Here is a 20,756-nt window from a genome sequence, read left to right as displayed (position 1 = left end):
TCGTCGTAAGGGTGTGTGTGTACTCAGTATATCGGTGAGAGAACGCCAGCTGATTAACGTCTGCTCGAGCTAGTGTCACTTCATTCGTGATTTAGACCTACAACTAAAATGTTCTTCTACAAATGTCTCCTTCTTTTAATCCCGTGTCTTCTGCACCAGGTGTCAGGCGGGTTGGTAAGTTACCTAGCTTTCATTACTCTGTAAATTACATGTTCAATTGATAAAAATAGATAAATAAATCAGACAGCAAAAATTTATATTTTTATTTACATATATTCCACAACAGATATATTATATTGAATAGATCATAAGAAAACGTTCCAACATTCGGTTCAATATCTCATAAATTATGAAATGATGCTGTGTTTGTTAAACGTACAAGAAGATTGGCAAAATGGTTATTATTTTATTTTTGCACATTCTCTATATGACCATACTGAAAGGCATAAATAATGCATTGGATATTTCACTTAATATCTTATTTTAGAAATGTCATATCATATACATTACGCATGCCGATAAATGATGTACTGGTAAAAACTGTAAATGAAATTGGAAAAAAAATACATTGCATTATTTATGCCTAAGAATATTTTGACATTCAATTATGTTTTTATGCAACTGGGGTTGTCCGCCTTTGGCTTAATTCACAGTAACACCCCACCCACCCCACCCCCGCCGTCTTCTGACTGCATCGAAATAGTCTTATATTTAACACCGGACCCTGTCATGGTTTAAAGTTCATACAGCATATCAAGGTATAAAAACAAGTCAAGGTACTCTTTGTGATTAAAATGGTGCAAATATCAATAATATTTTCAAGAAGACGCAACTAACTCATACAGTTTCGATTCTATGATATTAAAATGTTCGATATCTTAGCCATGACTTTATATTTAAAGCTAGAATATAAAGTTTTCTGACATTATATATAGACGCGGATCCAGGAGGAGGGTGTTGGGGTGTTTTAGTACGTTTGAGGGGTTAAAACATCATCAGATCTTAGGCGCCTCTTTGGGGGAGGGGGTGTCCCCGTCAAAGTATGCATCAGATGAAAACCAAGTATAATATTAAACTTTAACAAATTAGTAATTGGCTATAATCCGCAACAATTAGACGTCAACTGCTGGGGCAGAACGTTTATTGATCGACCGTGAAGACAAGTTGATGAGTGCCACTGGCAAGTTTGCCTTTCATATTATTAGACAGCTTTGTGTAAAGGTCTGTGTTGCATTGATAGGACTGTTGGTAGATTATAACTTTTTCCATGTCAATAAATAACATGGAATGATCAATATAACGTAATTGTTTGGGTTTGTATTTTTCGTGTGGGTTTCTTTGGTTCGTGGCATGTGTCTGTTGGCACATATCAGATGTGAATCAATCTTCTGTAGTTTCTTTGGTTCGTGGCATGTTTCTGTTGACACATATCAGATGTGAATCAATCGTCTGTAGTTTCTTTGGCTCGTGGCATGTTTCTGTTGGCACATATCAGATGTGAATCTTCTGTAGTTTCTTTTGTTCGTGGCATATGTCTGTTGACACATATCAGATGTGAATCAATCGTTTGTAGTTTCTTTGGTTCGTGGCATGTTTCTGTTGGCACATATCAGATGTGAATCTTCTGTAGTTTCTTTTGTTCGTGGCATGTGTCTGTTGGCAAATATCAGATGTGAATCGTCTGTAGTTTCTTTTGTTCGTGGCATGTGTCTGTTGTCACATATCAGATGTGAATCAATCGTCTGTAGTTTCTTTGGTTCGTGGCATGTTTCTGTTGGCACACATCAGATGTGAATCAATCGTCTGTAGTTTCTTTGGTTCGTGGCATGTGTCTGTTGGCACATATCAGATGTGAATCGTCTGTAGTTTCTTTCTTCTTATAAGAAACTGCTTCCTCTTACTGACGTGGTTTTGGGGGGTTTTTTTTTTAAAGAAGTTTTGTTTGTTTAACGACACCACTAGAGTATATTAATTTATTAATCATCGGCTACTGGATGTCAAACATTTGGTAATTTTGACATATAGTCTTCGAGAGGAAACCCGCTACATTTTTTTCCATTAGTAGCAAGGGATCTTTTATATGCACCACCATTATATTTCAATTGTGGACTTGAAGGCTGTAGGCTGTAGGCTGTAGGCTGTGCTCATGACAGCATATGCTCAACTTTCGCGAACACCTGATATCATCATTGTTTTGACAGTGATTCATAAGTCCATTTTTCACAGCTGTATACATTCCATAGAACTTTATCCTGTACGAGTTTGGTTTTTTTAGGGAGTGGCAGTCCAAGGGGCGGTTCAGGGTTTCCCGGGGGTGGCAGTCCATATGGGCGGTTCAGGGTCTCCCGGGGAGTGGTAGTCCTACGGGCGACCGGCCTCGGTGGCGTCGTTGTTAGGCCATCGGTCTACAGGCTGGTAGGTACTGGGTTCGTATCCCAGTCGAGGCATGGGACTTTTAATCCAGATACCGACTCCAAACCCCGAGTGAGTGCTCCGCAAGGCTCAATGGGTAGGTGTAAACCACTTGCACCGACCAGTTATCCATAACTGGTTCAACAAAGGCCATGGTTTGTGCTATCCTGCCTGTGGGAAGCACAAATAAAAGATCACTTGCTGCTAATCGGAAAGAGTAGCCCATGTAGTGGCGACAGCGGGTTTCCTCTCAAAATCTATGTGGTCCTTAACCATATGTCTGACGCCATATAACCGTAAATAAAATGTGTTGAGTGCGTCGTTAAATAAAACATTTGTTTTTCCTACTGGCGGTGCAGGGTCTCCCGGCGTGGCAGTCCAACAGGCGGTGCAGGGTCTTCCGGGGTATGGCAGTCCTACGGGTGGTGCAGGGTCTCCCGGGGAGTGGCAGTCCAACGGGCGGTGCAGGGTCTCCCGGGGAGTGGCAGTCCTACAGGTGGTGCAGGGTCTCCCGGGGAGTGGCAGTCCAACGGGTGGTGCAGGGTCTCCCGGTGAGTGGTAGTCCTACGGGTGGTGCAGGGTCTCCCGGGGAGTGGTAGTCCTACGGGTGGTGCAGGGTCTCCCGGGGAGTGGCAGCCCAACGGGCGGTGCAGGGTCTCCCGGCGTGGCAGTCCAACGGGTGGTGCAGGGTCTCCCGGGGAGTGGCAGCCCAACGGGCGGTGCAGGGTCTCCCGGTGAGTGGTAGTCCTACGGGTGGTGCAGGGACTCCCGGGGAGTGGTAGTCCTACGGGTGGTGCAGGGTCTCCCGGGGAGTGGCAGCCCAACGGGCGGTGCAGGGTCTCCCGGCGTGGCAGTCCAACAGGCGGTGCAGGGTCTCCCGGGGAGTGGCAGTCCAACGGGTGGTGCAGGGTCTCCCGGGGAGTGGTAGTCCTACGGGTGGTGCAGGGTCTCCCGGGGAGTGCCAGTCCAACGGGTGGTGCAGGGTCTCCCGGGGAGTGGCAGTCCTCCTGGGGACAAGCATTTGTTAGTGGATCATGGAAGAAATCACTTTATCTAAAATCCTTTTAACTCTGCCTTGTGCAGAAATACGATTTTGATATGGGAATACGGTTTTAAGGTTAAGGTGTGTTAAGGTTATGGTTTTGTTACTCTTGTCGTCGTTGTTTCATTGCATGGTGGGTAAGATGTTTTACATATAGTTTTCCATGGATTATTTCAGACAGGGCGAGATAAGCCACAGGCCTGCACTAAGCCGAACGTTTATTCCCGGTACAGCGAGTGTCCGCCCGGCTACTGCTGCGTGCGTGACGAGTTCCTGCCCACCGATATCTACTGTAAGAAGATAGGCGACGAGGGCGACAACTGCACGACGCGGCAGACCGAGTCCGACTGTCCGTGCCGCGCCGGTCTGTACTGTAAACCTAACATCCAGAGCATGCAGTTCAAGTCGCTGTATGGCAGGTGCACGAACGTGACGTCACCACAGCACCACTAGCAACGTGTATTCGCCATCGGTTACTAGGGGTCGTTTCTTCATAAACAAAGAATATGTAATTTATCAAGATATTGTTTTATTGTTGTTTAACGCCTTGTTGATTTTATTATTTAAATAACTCCTGTTAATATCTGATTATTTAATTATGGGGTTGGAGGAAATAAAATCTTCTCTATTGGGCAAAAAACGATGGAAACTTCGGGTAACAGAAGCTGGCCTAAAAACTGTTCACCATGTATGTCCATCATACAATTCTGGTATATTTGTTTAATTCGAACAAAAGTCCGTCTCCCCATCCCCAATCCCCCAAAAATGGGATCCTGTACGGCTATGTTATTAAGGTACTTTGATATTACAACGGATAATCTCAAAACCACAAATGCATTCTTTAATCAAAGGACAGTTTATTAATAAGAAAAACGAGCTGTTTGAACAGAAATCAAAAGTTAATAGATCATCTTCCACCAATATCTGCACGAGGGTTAGAAATGGAAGAAACAGTTGAACATACGCCACCAGCCCCATACAACGCTACAAGTATATACAAGTCCGAAACATCTGACGTCTAGTCCAGGCAGTTATATAAATTTGCTTCTTTTGTTTTTTTTTGCTCAAGTCAGTAAAATGTATTTCGTTTATTCTTAAGACTATCCAGAATTAGAAATCCATTGGTAGCATTTTTTCAGTCATTTGATCATGGCAGCCATTTCGAAATTCAAAATGGCCATCATTTTGGGATATTTTACATATATTTTGACTCCCAGTTAACATAGAAAAAAATCAGTGTGTCTATTTACATTTTTGAGGTCAATGAACTCGCTGATAACATTTTATTTAGTAATTGGGCATGATAGCCATCTTGAAATTCAAAATGGCCACCAATTAAATATTCTTATATATATAGATATCTTTACTCGCAGTTGACCCACAACAACAATTTAGGTATCTAAATTTATATATAATGGAATTATGTCCATTTTGAATTTCAAGATGGTTGCCATGTAAGATGAAAAATAATTTCTTTTTAATTCACTGACATAATATGTTTAAATAGACCCCCAAAAATACGTTTCTATTTAACATAGAGTGGAGATATATAAATAAATTATGTTAAAATGACGGCCATTTTAAATTTCAAGATGGCTTACATGATAGTGGTCAGAAAAAATGCTACCAATGGATTTCTAGTTCAGGTAGGTAATGAGAACATATGATAAAAAAGTTATTAACTTGAGTAAAAAAAAAAAATGCAACGGAGTTTGACGTGAGAGTCCTATCCATATAGACGTTGATGTGGCGCTTAAAGGAGTACTACCGTCTTAACACCTGTTCGATTTAAAACGACGAGTCTGCATGTTAAATATCGCGCAAATGCGGTGTGGCCGACTTGGTCAAGGTCAAGGTCAAAGGGTTTTACGTGCACATTCAGAGCACACCTGTCGTGGGCACAAGAGCCGGCCTTGGCCGGCCTTTCTGTCCAAGACAGGGGCCGACTTGGTCACATACACTTGTTATATACACAGATGTGATTCTGAAGTCAAACTCAGTTCACTGTAGATATTTTGGACCAAGTATATACAAACCTTGTCCGATGATGGTTGGACTAAATTTAACAAAGGAGTAGCCAGCAGTTCACTGGCACCAGAATGTGGGGGCGAAAACTACAAATAAATAAACAAATATAGCATATACATTGCAGTTGCCTGGCATTTTGTTAAAATTGACTATATAAGATCAGGTATTTTAACTGTATAATTAACATGTAATCTTTCAAGTCAGAAAAACAAATGTAAGAAACGGAGGGGGTGGCTATCACCATCCCCAGTGCTGAAGAAAATCCTGGTAAAAACGACGGAGACGTTTAGGCAAAATGAGCTGTCCTGAAAACATTTCACAATGTACTTCCATCTTCTACTTAGGCCTATAATATTAGTTGTAATCTGTGTTTTAAGAACAAAAGCGTAATAATTCGTTTGGAACCATATATATACTAGTAGAGCTGTTCGGTAATAATGCAAATATCCAGATTTGGGTATATTCGTTTAATTCGAGCAAAATCAGTCATCACTCCCCCCCCCCCCCCCCCCCCCCCCCACACACACCCTACCCCGCCAAAACACAAACACCACAAAACTGCGAGCCGTACGCCTATGAATAAAGGTAAGTCTCGGCCTTTATGGTTCTAGTGTCGACATCGTTGTCACCTGCCGTCTAACATCAACATTCGTAAAATGCGTCTCTAAGTATCTGTTAGTTCACCTCAAAATCGTGGGACCATGTCCTTGTAACACCTCCCTGACAATGATCACCACACCACACTTTCAAATACTTTCCGTTCTCGACATAGCGTAGGTTCGCTACCCCCAAGATGACAGGTCCCTTTTCCAAATTAATTTTCATGAAAGCACCGATGTTTTCCAGTGTTTGTATCTCGTGTGATGGTTTGTGTTATCATGATGAAATGGCTCTCTGTGGTCCTGGCGGATCTCAGGGTTTCAAGAGGTCCCTTTTAGAAGGCTCGTCCCGTACCCAAACAAACCCCAGATCAGGAAGAACTGTCTGTCACTGTCTACAGTGCATGTCGGCTACGTGCTGGATGCGGCTGGTGCACAAGTACCGTAGTTTTCCGAATACCTGGTCTTACACACCAACCCCGTGGAACAATCGCACATGTAGCCTTCTGTGTTTTCTAAACAAAACTGACCAATGAGACGCCTGGGCTGACACACAGTAGTCCCCAGTGCCTGTTTACTCACGTCCTTGTATGTGATTACCTGGAAAACAAATTGTAAAATGTAAATTAGTACACTCGTTGCACCGATAGTTTAGAAATAGTTATTGTAAAATGAAGTATTATAAGTCATATCTCTTCACACGCAAGGACAAGTACTTTCATGTTTAAGATGTCCTTAAGATTAACGTTAATGAATTCGGGCGATGTTGATAAAATATGTTCAGTGTAGGCAAATCTAGCTAGCATGATCTACTTGAAATCATCCACTCCCAACCCAGGTCAAAGTTAATTAATATTAACACATTTAATTTCACAACATTATACGCAACAAAAAAACTTACGGAAAAACTCCATTTCCTAATCAATGGGGCATTTGTTACAAAGAACGGTGAACAAAGATATATATATCCTTTACGGATCTGGGCAGGTCTTAAAGACCAAGAGTGAATCCAGACTAAAGATTCCTGAGACAGACACATGTGATACGCTGGATTTCCTCATTGACAACATACATGTCACATTTGGGGGTGAGACATATAGACAGGATATAGGAACCCCCATGAGCATCAATTGTGCTCCACTACTCGCGGATTTCTTTCTCTGTGCAGATGAATAAGAATTTCTGACAAATCTGATTAAATCAAAACAAAGGAATTTGGCTATAACTTTTAACTTTACTTTCCCCTATATTGATGATCTTATATCATTCAATAATAACAGGATCACAGAATATCTTCCACTGATTTACTCACAAGAGTTAGAAATAAAAGAAACATCTGAAGGTATTTAATCAGTTTCATACCTCGATATATGCATAGAGATTCAAAGCGACACTGGTCTCCAAACTAAGGTGTATGACAAAAGGGATGACTTCAGGTTTCCAAGAGTCAATTTTCCCTTTATATCAGGCAAGGTACCTTCTGCTCCAGCTGTCGGTATCTATATATTACAACTTGTAATATACCTTAAGACATTCTCATTGTATGCAGATTTTAAACAATGACATATTATTCTGGCACAAAGTTGTTCCATCAGGGTTATGATGTACAGTGTATCTTGAGGGCATTTACAGGCTACGATGCATCTCTTTCCAAAATGATCGCTGTTGCTATTTCATATTTTAGACTTATGCATACCTTTCCATCTCTTTGGTGAATCTCTTACACATTTATATTTTCATCGCCTTAGTAACGGATTAGACAGCTGTAGTGGCAGTATTCATAACGGGTGCCACCGTTGGAGCAGGATATGCTCAACTTTCGAGAACACCCGTTTGGTGGACAACAGCAAAACACATGTGACCAGAATACTCCATACCTTAGTATACAAAAACCCGCCTCGGTCGTGTCGTGCTTAAGCCATCAAACATAAGGCTGGTAGGTACTGGGCTCGCAGCCCGGTACCGGCTCCTTCCCAAAGCGAGTTTTAACGACTCAGTGGGTAGATGTAAGACCACTACACCCTCTTCTCTCTCACACTAACCACTAACAACTAACCCAGTCCTGGACAGACAGCCCAGATAGGTGAGGTGTGTGTGTGTCCAGGACAGCGTGCTTGAAACTTAATTAGACATTACCACGAAAATAATTTAAAAGAAAAGAAAGCAGGTATACAAGACTAAACTAAATTACAGCCTAGTCTACTGTGTGGGTTTCACTTCTTACGATGATTGCGATATTCTACATTTAAAATAAGTTCACGTTCAACAATGGCACGTATTAAGATGATTGCGATGTTCTACATTTAAAATGAGTTCACGTTCAACAATGGCACGTATTAGTAATAAAATCTGTTATTTTCTTAGGCTATCTCTGTACCAATACCACTCAGCTGTGTTTAAATGGTTATCTCTGTACCGATACCACTCAGCTGTGTTTAAATGGTCATCTCTGTACCGATACCACGCTGCTGTGTTTAAATGGCCATCTCTGTACCGATACCACTCAGCTGTGTTTAAATGGCCATCTCTGTACCGATACCACTCAGCTGTGTTTAAATGGTTATCTCTGTACCGATACCACTCAGCTGTGTTTAAATGGTCATCTCTGTACCGATACCACGCTGCTGTGTTTAAATGGCCATCTCTGTACCGATACCACTCAGCTGTGTTTAAATGGCCATCTCTGTACCGATACCACGCTGCTGTGTTTAAATGGTTATCTCTGTACCGATACCACTCAGCTGTGTTTAAATGGTCATCTCTGTACCGATACCACTCAGCTGTGTTTAAATGGTCATCTCTGTACCGATACCACTCAGCTGTGTTTAAATGGTCATCTCTGTACCGATACCACTCAGCTGTGTTTAAATGGTCATCTCTGTACCGATACCACTCAGCTGTGTTTAAATGGTCATCTCTGTACCGATACCACTCAGCTGTGTTTAAATGGTCATCTCTGTACCGATACCACTCAGCTGTGTTTAAATGGCTATCTCTGTACCGATACCACTCAGCTGTGTTTAAATGGTTATCTCTGTACCGATACCACTCAGCTGTATCTAAATCTTATCGACAAAACAGTTTTCCTTTTCAAAATTGTATCTCTGTACAATGCAGTTAAAGATGTTTGAATAATCACTGCATCAGTCAGAAGGACTGCCACTCCCTAGGACGATACATCATTCCAACTTCTACGTTAGACATTTCAAAAACCGGTTTGACGATACATCATTCCAACTTATACGTTAAACACTGTTTTCACAAATCTAACGCATACATGCCTGTTTTGTGTAAATCTTAATAGTTATGGCTAGCCAGGTCTGTTTATAACACGATTCTTTACAGCATTAAAGAGTATTACTGTACGTACCTGCTTCACACAGCAGAACGTGACGGGGCATGTTGAATTGGAACTCATCGGGTTGCAGTTTTCCATCTTGTGTGTGGAATCAGGCAACGTTACCCCGGCTACATCTTTGACGATTATTGTTACCAAGAAAAACATCTGAAATGATAGTTGGATAAGAGGAAAGTGTTATAGCAAGTAGACCCATGGCGGACGCTGATGGTAGATAGGACACTGACCGCTGATGGTGGACAGCACTGACGCTGACCGCTGGTGGTGGACAGCACTGACGCTGACCGCTGATGGTGGACAGCACTGACGCTGACCGCTGGTGGTGGACAGCACTGACGCTGACCGCTGGTGGTGGACAACACTGACGCTGACCGCTTACCGCTGGTGGTGGACAGCACTGATGCTGACCGCTTACCGCTGATGGTGGACAGCACTGACGCTGACCGCTGGTGGTGGACAGCACTGACACTGACCGCTTACCGCTGATGGTGGACAGCGCTGACGCTGACCGCTGGTGGAGGACAGCACTGACGCTGACCGCTTACCGCTGATGGTAGACAGCACTGACGCTGACCGCTTACCGCTAATGGTAGACAGCACTGACGCTGACCGCTTACCGATGGTGGTGGACAGCACTGACGCTGACCGCTGACCGCTGGTGGTGGACAGCACTGACGCTGACCGCTTACCGCTGGTGGTGGACAGCACTGACGCTGATCGCTTACCGCTGATGATGGACAGCACTGATGCTGACCGCTGATGGTGGACAGCACTGACGCTGACCGCTGATGGTGGACAGCACTGACGCTGACCGCTGGTGGTGGACAGCACTGACGCTGGCCGCTTACCGCTGATGGTGGACAGCACTGACGCTGACCGCTTACCGCTGGTGGTGGACAGCACTGACGCTGACCGCTTACCGCTGATGGTGGACAGCACTGACGCTGACCGCTGACCGCTGACGGTGGACAGCACTGACGCTGGCCGCTTACCACTGACGCTGACCGCTGGTGGTGGACAGCACTGACGCTGACCGCTGGTGGTGGACAGCACTGACGCTGACCGCTGGTGGTGGACAGCTACTGTTCGTGTGCCATCTCATTTACATTTGATTCTAGACTGGAAATGACAGGAAGAAAGAAATGTTTTATTTAACGACGCACTCAACACATTTTATTTACGGTTATATGGCGTCAGACATATGGTTAAGGACCACACAGATTTTGAGAGGAAACCCGCTGTCGCCACTACATGGGCTACTCTTTCCGATTAGCAACCAGAGATCTTTTATTTGCGCTTCCCACAGGCAGGATAGCACAAACCATGGTCTTTGTTGAACTAGTTATGGATCACTGGTCGGTGCAAGTGGTTTACACCTACCCACTGAGCCTTGCGGAGCACTCACTCAGGGTTTGGAGTCGGTATCTGGATTAAAAATCCCATGCCTCGACTGGGATCCGAACCCAGTACCTACCAGCCTGTAGACCGATGGCCTTACATGGCTGGATGCACTTATACATAGATAATTACGGACATGACACCAGCATACACAGACACAGATATGTTCGTGTGTTTGTTATGTTTAATCACATGAAGTGGTTTGTTATAATATACGTACAACATACTATATATATATATATATATATATATATATATATATATATATATATATATATATATATATATATATATATATATATATATATACATGATTACAGACATGACATCATCATACACAGACACATACATATTTGTGTGTTTATGTTATGTTTAATCACATGAAGTTGTTTAGAATGATGCATGTTCCATACTAAGTATACTTGTCCTTGACGAGAAGTGCTGAGAACAAACCAGGAACTACAAGCTCACACTGTGTATCTCTCTCTGTGACGTACGTGATGTCTACACTGGCAGTTGGCAATGGCGACCAGAGTTGTATTGAGCGTGATTAATTATTAAAGAAACCAGTGACACGCGCTTCGTCTCGGCCGAGCGCGATGTTGCCCGGATACAGTGGTTCACTGTGTGTGTTTGTCTTGTCTCAGAGCCTAATGGATTGTCACATCAATTGTACAACATGTAAACAGTGTCTTCCACACGGTAGATCACCTTATATTACAGGCTGTTGGGTTTTTCAGGAATTACATTTACCGTTTAACAACAGCAAGTAATATAGGTCATAAAATTCTAAATACATGGGCCGTAAACACTATTTTCCGTTTGTACCTATTGTGTGTGTGTGTGTGTGTGCGCGCGCGCGTGCGTATGTTTGTGTGTTGTTGTTGTTTTGGGGGATCTATTGGGGTTTTTTTGTTGGGTGTTTTTTTTTTGGGGGGGGGGAGGGGGGGAGGGATTTTGGTTGTTGTTTTGTTGCTATTTCTGTCTGTTTTGTTCTTAAAACAATTTAATCTTCTTTAGAATTTGAAACTTGAACTGACAGTAATGAAATGACAAGACACGGTAATTAAGTATCACCATGGCATTTGGGTCAAGATGACTATTTGGAGAATACCGGAAATTCTTTGTCACATAGTAAAGTTTAAAGTTTGTTTTGTTTTTGCCACATAGCAATGCTATATTAAGTTTCAACAGGCAAGTACTGGTAGCGTCATGTTAGAACAGCGCCTTGTTTCTAGTCGAGGATGTGTTCTCTGTCGAGACAAACTGAGGCGTGTGATGGAACACACGATCGATTCGACCAGTCGGTGTATTAGTGAGTCGAGACGGCTTTACACGATTTACAAAACCTACTTTGGAGTCCGGTCACTAGGAATTGATGAGCGGTCTCGGAAGCACGTCCGCGAACACCGATCGGCCATGGTTCCGGTCACGACAGCGAGCTGTTGTGCGATTTGTCTCCCAGCTAAAGGGGCGGGACGTAGCCCAGTGGTACAGAGCTCGCTCGATGCGCGGTCGGTCTAGGATCGATTCTCGTCATTAGGCCCATTGGGATATTTCTCGCTCCAGCCAGTGCACCACGACTGGTATATCAAAGGCCGCGGTATGTGCTATCCTGTCTATGGGATAGTGCATATAAAAGATCCCTTGCTGCTAATCGAAAAGAGTAGCCCACAAAGTGGCGACAGCGGGTTTCTTCCCTCAATATCTGTGTGGTCCTTAACCATATGTCTGACGCCATATAACCGTAAATAAAATGTGTTGAGTGCGTCGTTAAAATAAAACATTTCCGAGCTAGACGCGTATCACAAATCAAAGCTTTACAACTAACTGAACATCGCAAGCTGTTCTCCTGTAGACGAGGCACAAGGATCTCCTTGCCAGTGGCTGTCCTCTTGTAGACGAGGATCAAGGATCTCCTTGGCAGTGGTTGTCCTCCTGTAGACGAGGTACAATGATCTCCTTGCCAGTGGCTGTCCTCCTGTAGACGAGGAACAAGGATCTACTTGCCAGTGGCTGTCCTCCTGTAGACGAGGCACAAGGATCTCCTTGGCAGTGTCTGTCCTCCTGTAGACGAGGCACAAGGATCTCCTTGCCAGTGTCTGTCCTCCTGTAGACGAGGCACAAGGATCTCCTTGCCAGTGGCTGTCCTCCTGTAGACTAGACACTAGATAGAGATTAGTGGAATTAACCACTAGTTTGCCAAATATTCACACGACTCAGCATTGCAAACATATTGGTTCTTGGTTGTAGACAGTGTTGTCGTTCAGACTTTGTTAACGGGTGATAACAATGTTAAAGTTGCGTTCATTATTGTTAATTGGTGACAGCGTTGGTTAGGGTTATAATATACGTTGTTTCAGAGCCGCACCTAGTAGAAAACAACCTGCTGTTAATAATAATATAAGGACAGCTTCAATAACTGAGGAGCGTCTCCAGCTGGAAGTGTGATTAAACTAAACCAGCTTGATGTTAGGTTGAGATGTTCAGACCACACGGTAAGATCCAAGATGTTAAGATAGGTGTGTGTGTGGGGGGGGGGGGGGAGGGGGGGGGGGGTAATAATAATATAAAGACAGCTTCAATAACTGAGGAGCGTCTCCAGCTAGAAGTGTGATCAAACTAAACCAGCTTGATGTTAGGCTGAGATGTTCAGACCACACGGTAAGATCCAAGTTGAACTAACTTAATAACCCAATGCTGAATTGATGAGACCGGGCGGATGATGATGATAATAACTAGTTTAACGTGCCCATATACCACTAGGGTTTCGAACACGCCCATCCCGAGTCCGACCTCCGATAAGATCGGTGGCCTTAACTCGGGATGGAGGGGGGAGAGGTGAACATGGGCAGAATTTTGAAAATAGCAATTAGTAAAAAAGTTAATAGATTAAAGAAAAAAAAGAAAAAGGTTACAAGCCAAAAATAAAAAAGAATTGACTGCTCGGCCGAATATTGATATAATTTGGAGCATTTTAGAAGGACAGTCCAAAATTAAATAAGAGAAAGAAGAGAGGATCGGACTATTTAATAATATTACAAAAAAGAAGTAATTTCGACATAAAATATTTAACGCAGATCTAAACGTTTAAAGTCCGATCGATATGTCCACGCGAGTGGCCTCATTAAGGCCGTTTGGGTGCACAGCTTAAAGGGACGAGATGGGTTGCATCCCGTCAAGAAAACCCCTAGATTGACAGTCGATAGACGTTGAAGGTGTAGTGCTGTGCTGAAATACAGATCTTGAGAAGCCGGATCCGTCTGAACGAGTAGAGTATCAGACTAGGATATAGTCCAATCATCATGGGTTGGTATAGTGGTGCGGACGGGCCCGACTCCGGAGGATACGAGATGGTATCACTATAAAGCAATGTAAAGTCTAGAAAAAGAGTAGTAGGGGCTGACCCCGCTTCCTATTTCTTCTTAGAGTGGGGCGGTCAATCTTCCAGTGCTGCTAGGACAGGCTCGGACATGTAGAGACTAAACGCGAACAACCGTGGCGTTCTGCAGAATGGCCGTCATACGAGTCACGAAAAAACAAGTCAACATAGTCAGACTGCATTATCACATCTCTACCTTTAGTCTCTGTGTACTGCATTATCGCATCTCTACTTTCAGTCTCAATGTACTACATTATCGCATCTCTAATTTTAGTCTCTGTGTACTGCATTATCAAATCTCTACTTTTAGTCTCTGTGCACTACATTATCGCATCTCTACCTTTAGTCTCTGTGTACTGCATTATCGCATCTCTACCTTTAGTCTCTGTGTACTGCATTATCGCATCTCTAAATTTAGTCTGTGCACTGCATTATCGCATCTCTACCTTTAGTCTGTGCACTGCATTATCGCATCTCTACCTTTAGTATCTGTGCACTGCATTATCGCATCTCTACCTTTAGTCTGTGCACTGCATTATCGCATCTCTACCTTTAGTCTCTGTGCACTGCATTATCGCATCTCTACCTTTAGTCTCTGTGTACTGCATTATCGCATCTCTACCTTTAGTCTGTGTGTACTGCATTATCGCATCTCTACCTTTAGTCTCTGTGTACTGCATTATCACATCTCTACCTTTAGTCTCTGTGTACTGCATTATCGCATCTCTACTTTTAGTCTCTGTGCACTGCATTATCGCATCTCTACCTTTAGTCTGTGCACTGCATTATCGCATCTCTACCTTTAGTCTGTGCACTGCATTATCGCACCTCTACTTTTAGTCTCTGTGTACTGCATTATCGCATCACTACCTTTAGTCTGTACACTGCATTATCGCATCTCTACTTTTAGTCTCTGTGCACTGCATTATCGCATCTCTACCTTTAGTCTGTGCACTGCATTATCGCATGTCTACTTTTAGTCTCTGTGCACTGCATTATCGCATCTCTACCTTTAGTCTGTGTGTACTGCATTATCGCATCTCTACTTTTAGTCTCTGTGTACTGCATTATCGCATCGGTACTTTTAGTCTCTGTGTACTGCATTATCGCATCGCTACCTTTAGTCTGTGTGTACTGCATTATCGCATCTCTACTTTTAGTCTCTGTGTACTGCATTATCGCATCGCTACATTTAGTCTCTGTGTACTGCATTATCGCATTGCTACTTTTAGTATCTGTGTACTGCATTATCGCATCGCTACCTTTAGTCTCTGTGTACTGCATTATCACATCTCTACCTTTAGTCTCTGTGTACTGCATTATCGCATCTCTACTTTTAGTCTCTGTGCACTGCATTATCGCATCTCTACCTTTAGTCTGTGCACTGCATTATCGCATCTCTACCTTTAGTCTGTGCACTGCATTATCGCATCTCTACCTTTAGTCTGTGCACTGCATTATCGCACCTCTACTTTTAGTCTCTGTGTACTGCATTATCGCATCACTACCTTTAGTCTGTGCACTGCATTATCGCATCTCTACTTTTAGTCTCTGTGCACTGCATTATCGCATCTCTACCTTTAGTCTGTGCACTGCATTATCGCATCTCTACTTTTAGTCTATGTGCACTGCATTATCTCATCTCTACCTTTAGTCTCTGTGTACTGCATTATCGCATCTCTACCTTTAGTCTGTGTGTACTGCATTATCGCATCTCTACTTTTAGTCTCTGTGTACTGCATTATCGCATCGCTACTTTTAGTCTCTGTGTACTGCATTATCGCATTACTACCTTTCGTCTCTGTGCACTGTATTATTGCATCTCTACCTTTAGTCTGTGCACTGCATTATCGCATCTCTACCTTTAGTCTGTGCACTGCATTATCGCATCTCTACCTTTAGTCTGTGCACTGCATTATCGCATCTCTACCTTTAGTCTGTGTGTACTGCATTATCGCATCGCTACTTTTAGTCTCTGTGTACTGCATTATCGCATTACTACCTTTCGTCTCTGTGCACTGTATTATTGCATCTCTACCTTTAGTCTGTGCACTGCATTATCGCATCTCTACCTTTAGTCTGTGCACTGCATTATCGCATCTCTACCTTTAGTCTGTGCACTGCATTATCGCATCTCTACCTTTAGTCTGTGTGTACTGCATTATCGCATCTCTACTTTTAGTCTCTGTGTACTGCATTATCGCATCTCTACCTTTAGTCTCTGTGTACTGCATTATCACATCTCTACCTTTAGTCTCTGTGCACTGCATTATCGCATCTCTACCTTTAGTATCTGTGCACTGCATTATCGCATCTCTACCTTTAGTCTGTGCACTACATTATCGCATCTCTACTTTTAGTCTCTGTGTACTACATTATCACATCTCTACTTTTAGTCTGTGCACTACATTATCGCATCTCTACTTTTAGTCTCTGTGTACTACATTATCACATCTCTACTTTTAGTCTGTGCACTGCATTATCGCATCTCTACCTTTAGTCTGTGCACTGCATTATCGCATCTCTACTTTTAGTCTGTGCACTACATTATCGCATCTCGCATCAAAGTCTATTTACTTTCTGATGTATAGAAGCACTTTAATCATTTCTACTTACTTCGCGTAGAATCAGCTTAATAAGGTCTATTTACTTTCTGATGTATAGAAGCACTTTAATCATTTCTAATTATGTCGCATAGAATCAGCTTAATAATGTCTATTTACTTTCTGATGTATAGAAGCACTTTAATCATTTCTAATTACGTCGTGTAGAATCAGCTTAATAATGTCTTTCTGATGTATAGAAGCACTTTAATCATTTCTAATTTCGTCGCGTAGAATCAGCTTAATAATGTCTATTTACTTTCTGATGTATAGAAGCACTTTAATCATTTCTACTTACGTCGCGTAGAATCAGTTTAATAATGTCTATTTACTTTCTGATGTATAGAAGCACTTTAATCATTTCTACTTACTTCGCGTAGAATCAGTTTAATAATGTCTATTTACTTTCTGATGTTTAGAAGCACTTTAATCATTTCTACTTACGTCACGTTGTGTAGAATCAGCTCAATAATGTCTATTTACTTTCTGATGTATGGAAGCACTTTAATCATTTCTACTTACGTTGTGTAGAATCAGCTTAATAATGTCTATTTACTTTCTGATGTATGGAAGCACTTTAATCATTTCTAATTACGTCGTGTAGAATCAGCTTAATAATGTCTATTTACTTTCTGATGTATGGAAGCACTTTAATCATTTCTAATTACGTCGTGTAGAATCAGCTTAATAATGTCTATTTACTTTCTGATGTATAGAAGCACTTTAATCATTTCTAATTACGTCGTGTAGAATCAGCTTAATAATGTCTATTTACTTTCTGATGTATAGAAGCACTTTAATCATTTCTAATTACGTCGTGTAGAATCAGCTTAATAATGTCTTTCTGATGTATAGAAGCACTTTAATCATTTCTAATTACGTCGCGTAGAATCAGCTTAATAATGTCTATTTACTTTCTGATGTATAGAAGCACTTTAATCATTTCTTCTTACGTCATGTTGTGTAGAATAAGATTAATAATGTCTATTTACTTTCTGATGTATAGAAGCACTTTAATTATTTCTACCTATGTCACGTTGTGTAGAATCAGTTTAATAATGTCTATTTACTTTCTGATGTATAGAAGCACTTTAATCATTTCTTCTTACTTCGCGTAGAATCAGCTTAATAATGTCTATTTACTTTCTGATGTATAGAAGCACTTTAATCATTTCTAATTACGTCGTGTAGAATCAGCTTAATAATGTCTATTTACTTTCTGATGTATAGAAGCACTTTAATCATTTCTACTTACGTCACGTTGTGTAGAATCAGCTCAATAATGTCTATTTACTTTCTGATGTATGGAAGCACTTTAATCATTTCTACTTACGTTGTGTAGAATCAGCTTAATAATGTCTATTTACTTTCTGATGTATGGAAGCACTTTAATCATTTCTAATTACGTCGTGTAGAATCAGCTTAATAATGTCTATTTACTTTCTGATGTATGGAAGCACTTTAATCATTTCTAATTACGTCGTGTAGAATCAGCTTAATAATGTCTATTTACTTTCTGATGTATAGAAGCACTTTAATCATTTCTAATTACGTCGTGTAGAATCAGCTTAATAATGTCTATTTACTTTCTGATGTATAGAAGCACTTTAATCATTTCTAATTACGTCGTGTAGAATCAGCTTAATAATGTCTTTCTGATGTATAGAAGCACTTTAATCATTTCTAATTACGTCGCGTAGAATCAGCTTAATAATGTCTATTTACTTTCTGATGTATAGAAGCACTTTAATCATTTCTTCTTACGTCATGTTGTGTAGAATAAGATTAATAATGTCTATTTACTTTCTGATGTATAGAAGCACTTTAATTATTTCTACCTATGTCACGTTGTGTAGAATCAGTTTAATAATGTCTATTTACTTTCTGATGTATAGAAGCACTTTAATCATTTCTTCTTACTTCGCGTAGAATCAGCTTAATAATGTCTATTTACTTTCTGATGTATAGAAGCACTTTAATCATTTCTAATTACGTCGTGTAGAATCAGCTTAATAATGTCTATTTACTTTCTGATGTATAGAAGCACTTTAATCATTTCTACTTACGTCACGTTGTGTAGAATCAGTTTAATAATGTCTATTAACTTTCTGATGTATAGAAGCACTTTAATCATTTCTACTTACGTCGTGTAGAATTAGCTTAATAATGTCTATTTACTTTCTGATGTATAGAAGCACTTTAATCATTTCTAATTATGTCGTGTAGAATCAGCTTAATAATGTCTACTTACTTTCTGATGTATAGAAGCACTTTAATCATTTCTAATTACGTCGCGTAGAATCAGCTTAATAATGTCTATTTACTTTCTGATGAATAGAAGCACTTTAATCATTTCTACTTACGTTGTGTAGAATCAGCTTAATAATGTCTATTTACTTTCTGATGTATAGAAGCACTTTAATCATTTCTAATTACGTCGTGTAGAATCAGTTTAATAATGTCTATTTACTTTCTGATGTATAGAAGAACTTTAATCATTTCTACTTACGTCGTGTAGAATCAGTTTAATAATGTCTATTTACTTTCTGATGTATAGAAGCACTTTAATCATTTCTACTTACGTCGTGTAGAATCAGCTTAATAATGTCTATTTACTTTCTGATGTATAGAAGAACTTTAATCATTTCTACTTACGTCGTGTAGAATCAGTTTAATAATGTTTATTTACTTTCTGATGTATAGAAGCACTTTAATCATTTCTACTTACTTCGCGTAGAATCAGCTTAATAATGTCTATTTACTTTCTGATGTATAGAAGCACTTTAATCATTTCTAATTACGTCGTGTAGAATCAGCTTAATAATGTCTATTTACTTTCTGATGTATAGAAGCACTTTAATCATTTCTACTTACGTCGTGTAGAATCAGCTTAATAATGTCTATTTACTTTCTGATGAATAGAAGCACTTTAATCATTTCTACTTACGTCGCGTAGAATCAGCTTAATAATGTCTATTTACTTTCTGATGTATGGAAGCACTTTAATCATTTCTACTTACGTCGCGTAGAATCAGCTTAATAATGTCTATTTACTTTCTGATGTATGGAAGCACTTTAATCATTTCTAATTACGTCGCGTAGAATCAGCTTAATAATGTCTATTTACTTTCTGATGTATGGAAGCACTTTAATCATTTCTAATTACGTCGCGTAGAATCAGCTTAATAATGTCTATTTACTTTCTGATGTATGGAAGCACTTTAATCATTTCTAATTACGTCGCGTAGAATCAGCTTAATAATGTCTATTTACTTTCTGATGTATGGAAGCACTTTAATCATTTCTAATTACGTCGCGTAGAATCAGCTTAATAATGTCTATTTACTTTCTGATGTATGGAAGCACTTTAATCATTTCTACTTACGTCGTGTAGAATCAGCTTAATAATGTCTATTTACTTTCTGATGTATGGAAGCACTTTAATCATTTCTACTTACGTCGTGTAGGATCAGCTTAATAATGTCTATTTACTTTCTGATGTATAGAAGCACTTTAATCATTTCTAATTACGTCGTGTAGAATCAGCTTAATAATGTCTATTTACTTTCTGATGTATAGAAGCACTTTAATCATTTCTAATTACGTCGTGTAGAATCAGCTTAATAATGTCTTTCTGATGTATAGAAGCACTTTAATCATTTCTAATTACGTCGCGTAGAATCAGCTTAATAATGTCTATTTACTTTCTGATGTATAGAAGCACTTTAATCATTTCTACTTACGTCGCGTAGAATCAGTTTAATAATGTCTATTTACTTTCTGATGTATAGAAGCACTTTAATCATTTCTACTTACTTCGCGTAGAATCAGTTTAATAATGTCTATTTACTTTCTGATGTATAGAAGCACTTTAATCATTTCTACTTACGTCACGTTGTGTAGAATCAGCTCAATAATGTCTATTTACTTTCTG

The 20,756-nt window shown here is 40.6% G+C and overlaps 1 protein-coding gene across 1 annotated transcript; it reads left to right on the top strand.

Annotated features, from left to right (window-relative positions):
• LOC121372584 lies at positions 1–3,991 on the top strand. Its single transcript, XM_041498989.1, has 2 exons — positions 1–174; positions 3,632–3,991. The coding sequence occupies exons 1-2, from the start codon at positions 109–111 to the stop codon at positions 3,905–3,907; spliced, it is 342 nt and encodes a 113-aa protein (XP_041354923.1). The 5' UTR covers positions 1–108; the 3' UTR covers positions 3,908–3,991.
• The last annotated feature ends 16,765 nt before the right edge of the window (positions 3,992–20,756 follow it).

This window comes from Gigantopelta aegis, chromosome 4 (genome assembly GCF_016097555.1).
Source record: "Gigantopelta aegis isolate Gae_Host chromosome 4, Gae_host_genome, whole genome shotgun sequence".
Classification (NCBI taxonomy): Eukaryota; Metazoa; Mollusca; class Gastropoda; order Neomphalida; family Peltospiridae; genus Gigantopelta; species Gigantopelta aegis.
Note: the sequence above shows the minus strand (reverse complement) of the source record. Positions and strands in the feature narration are given on the sequence as shown.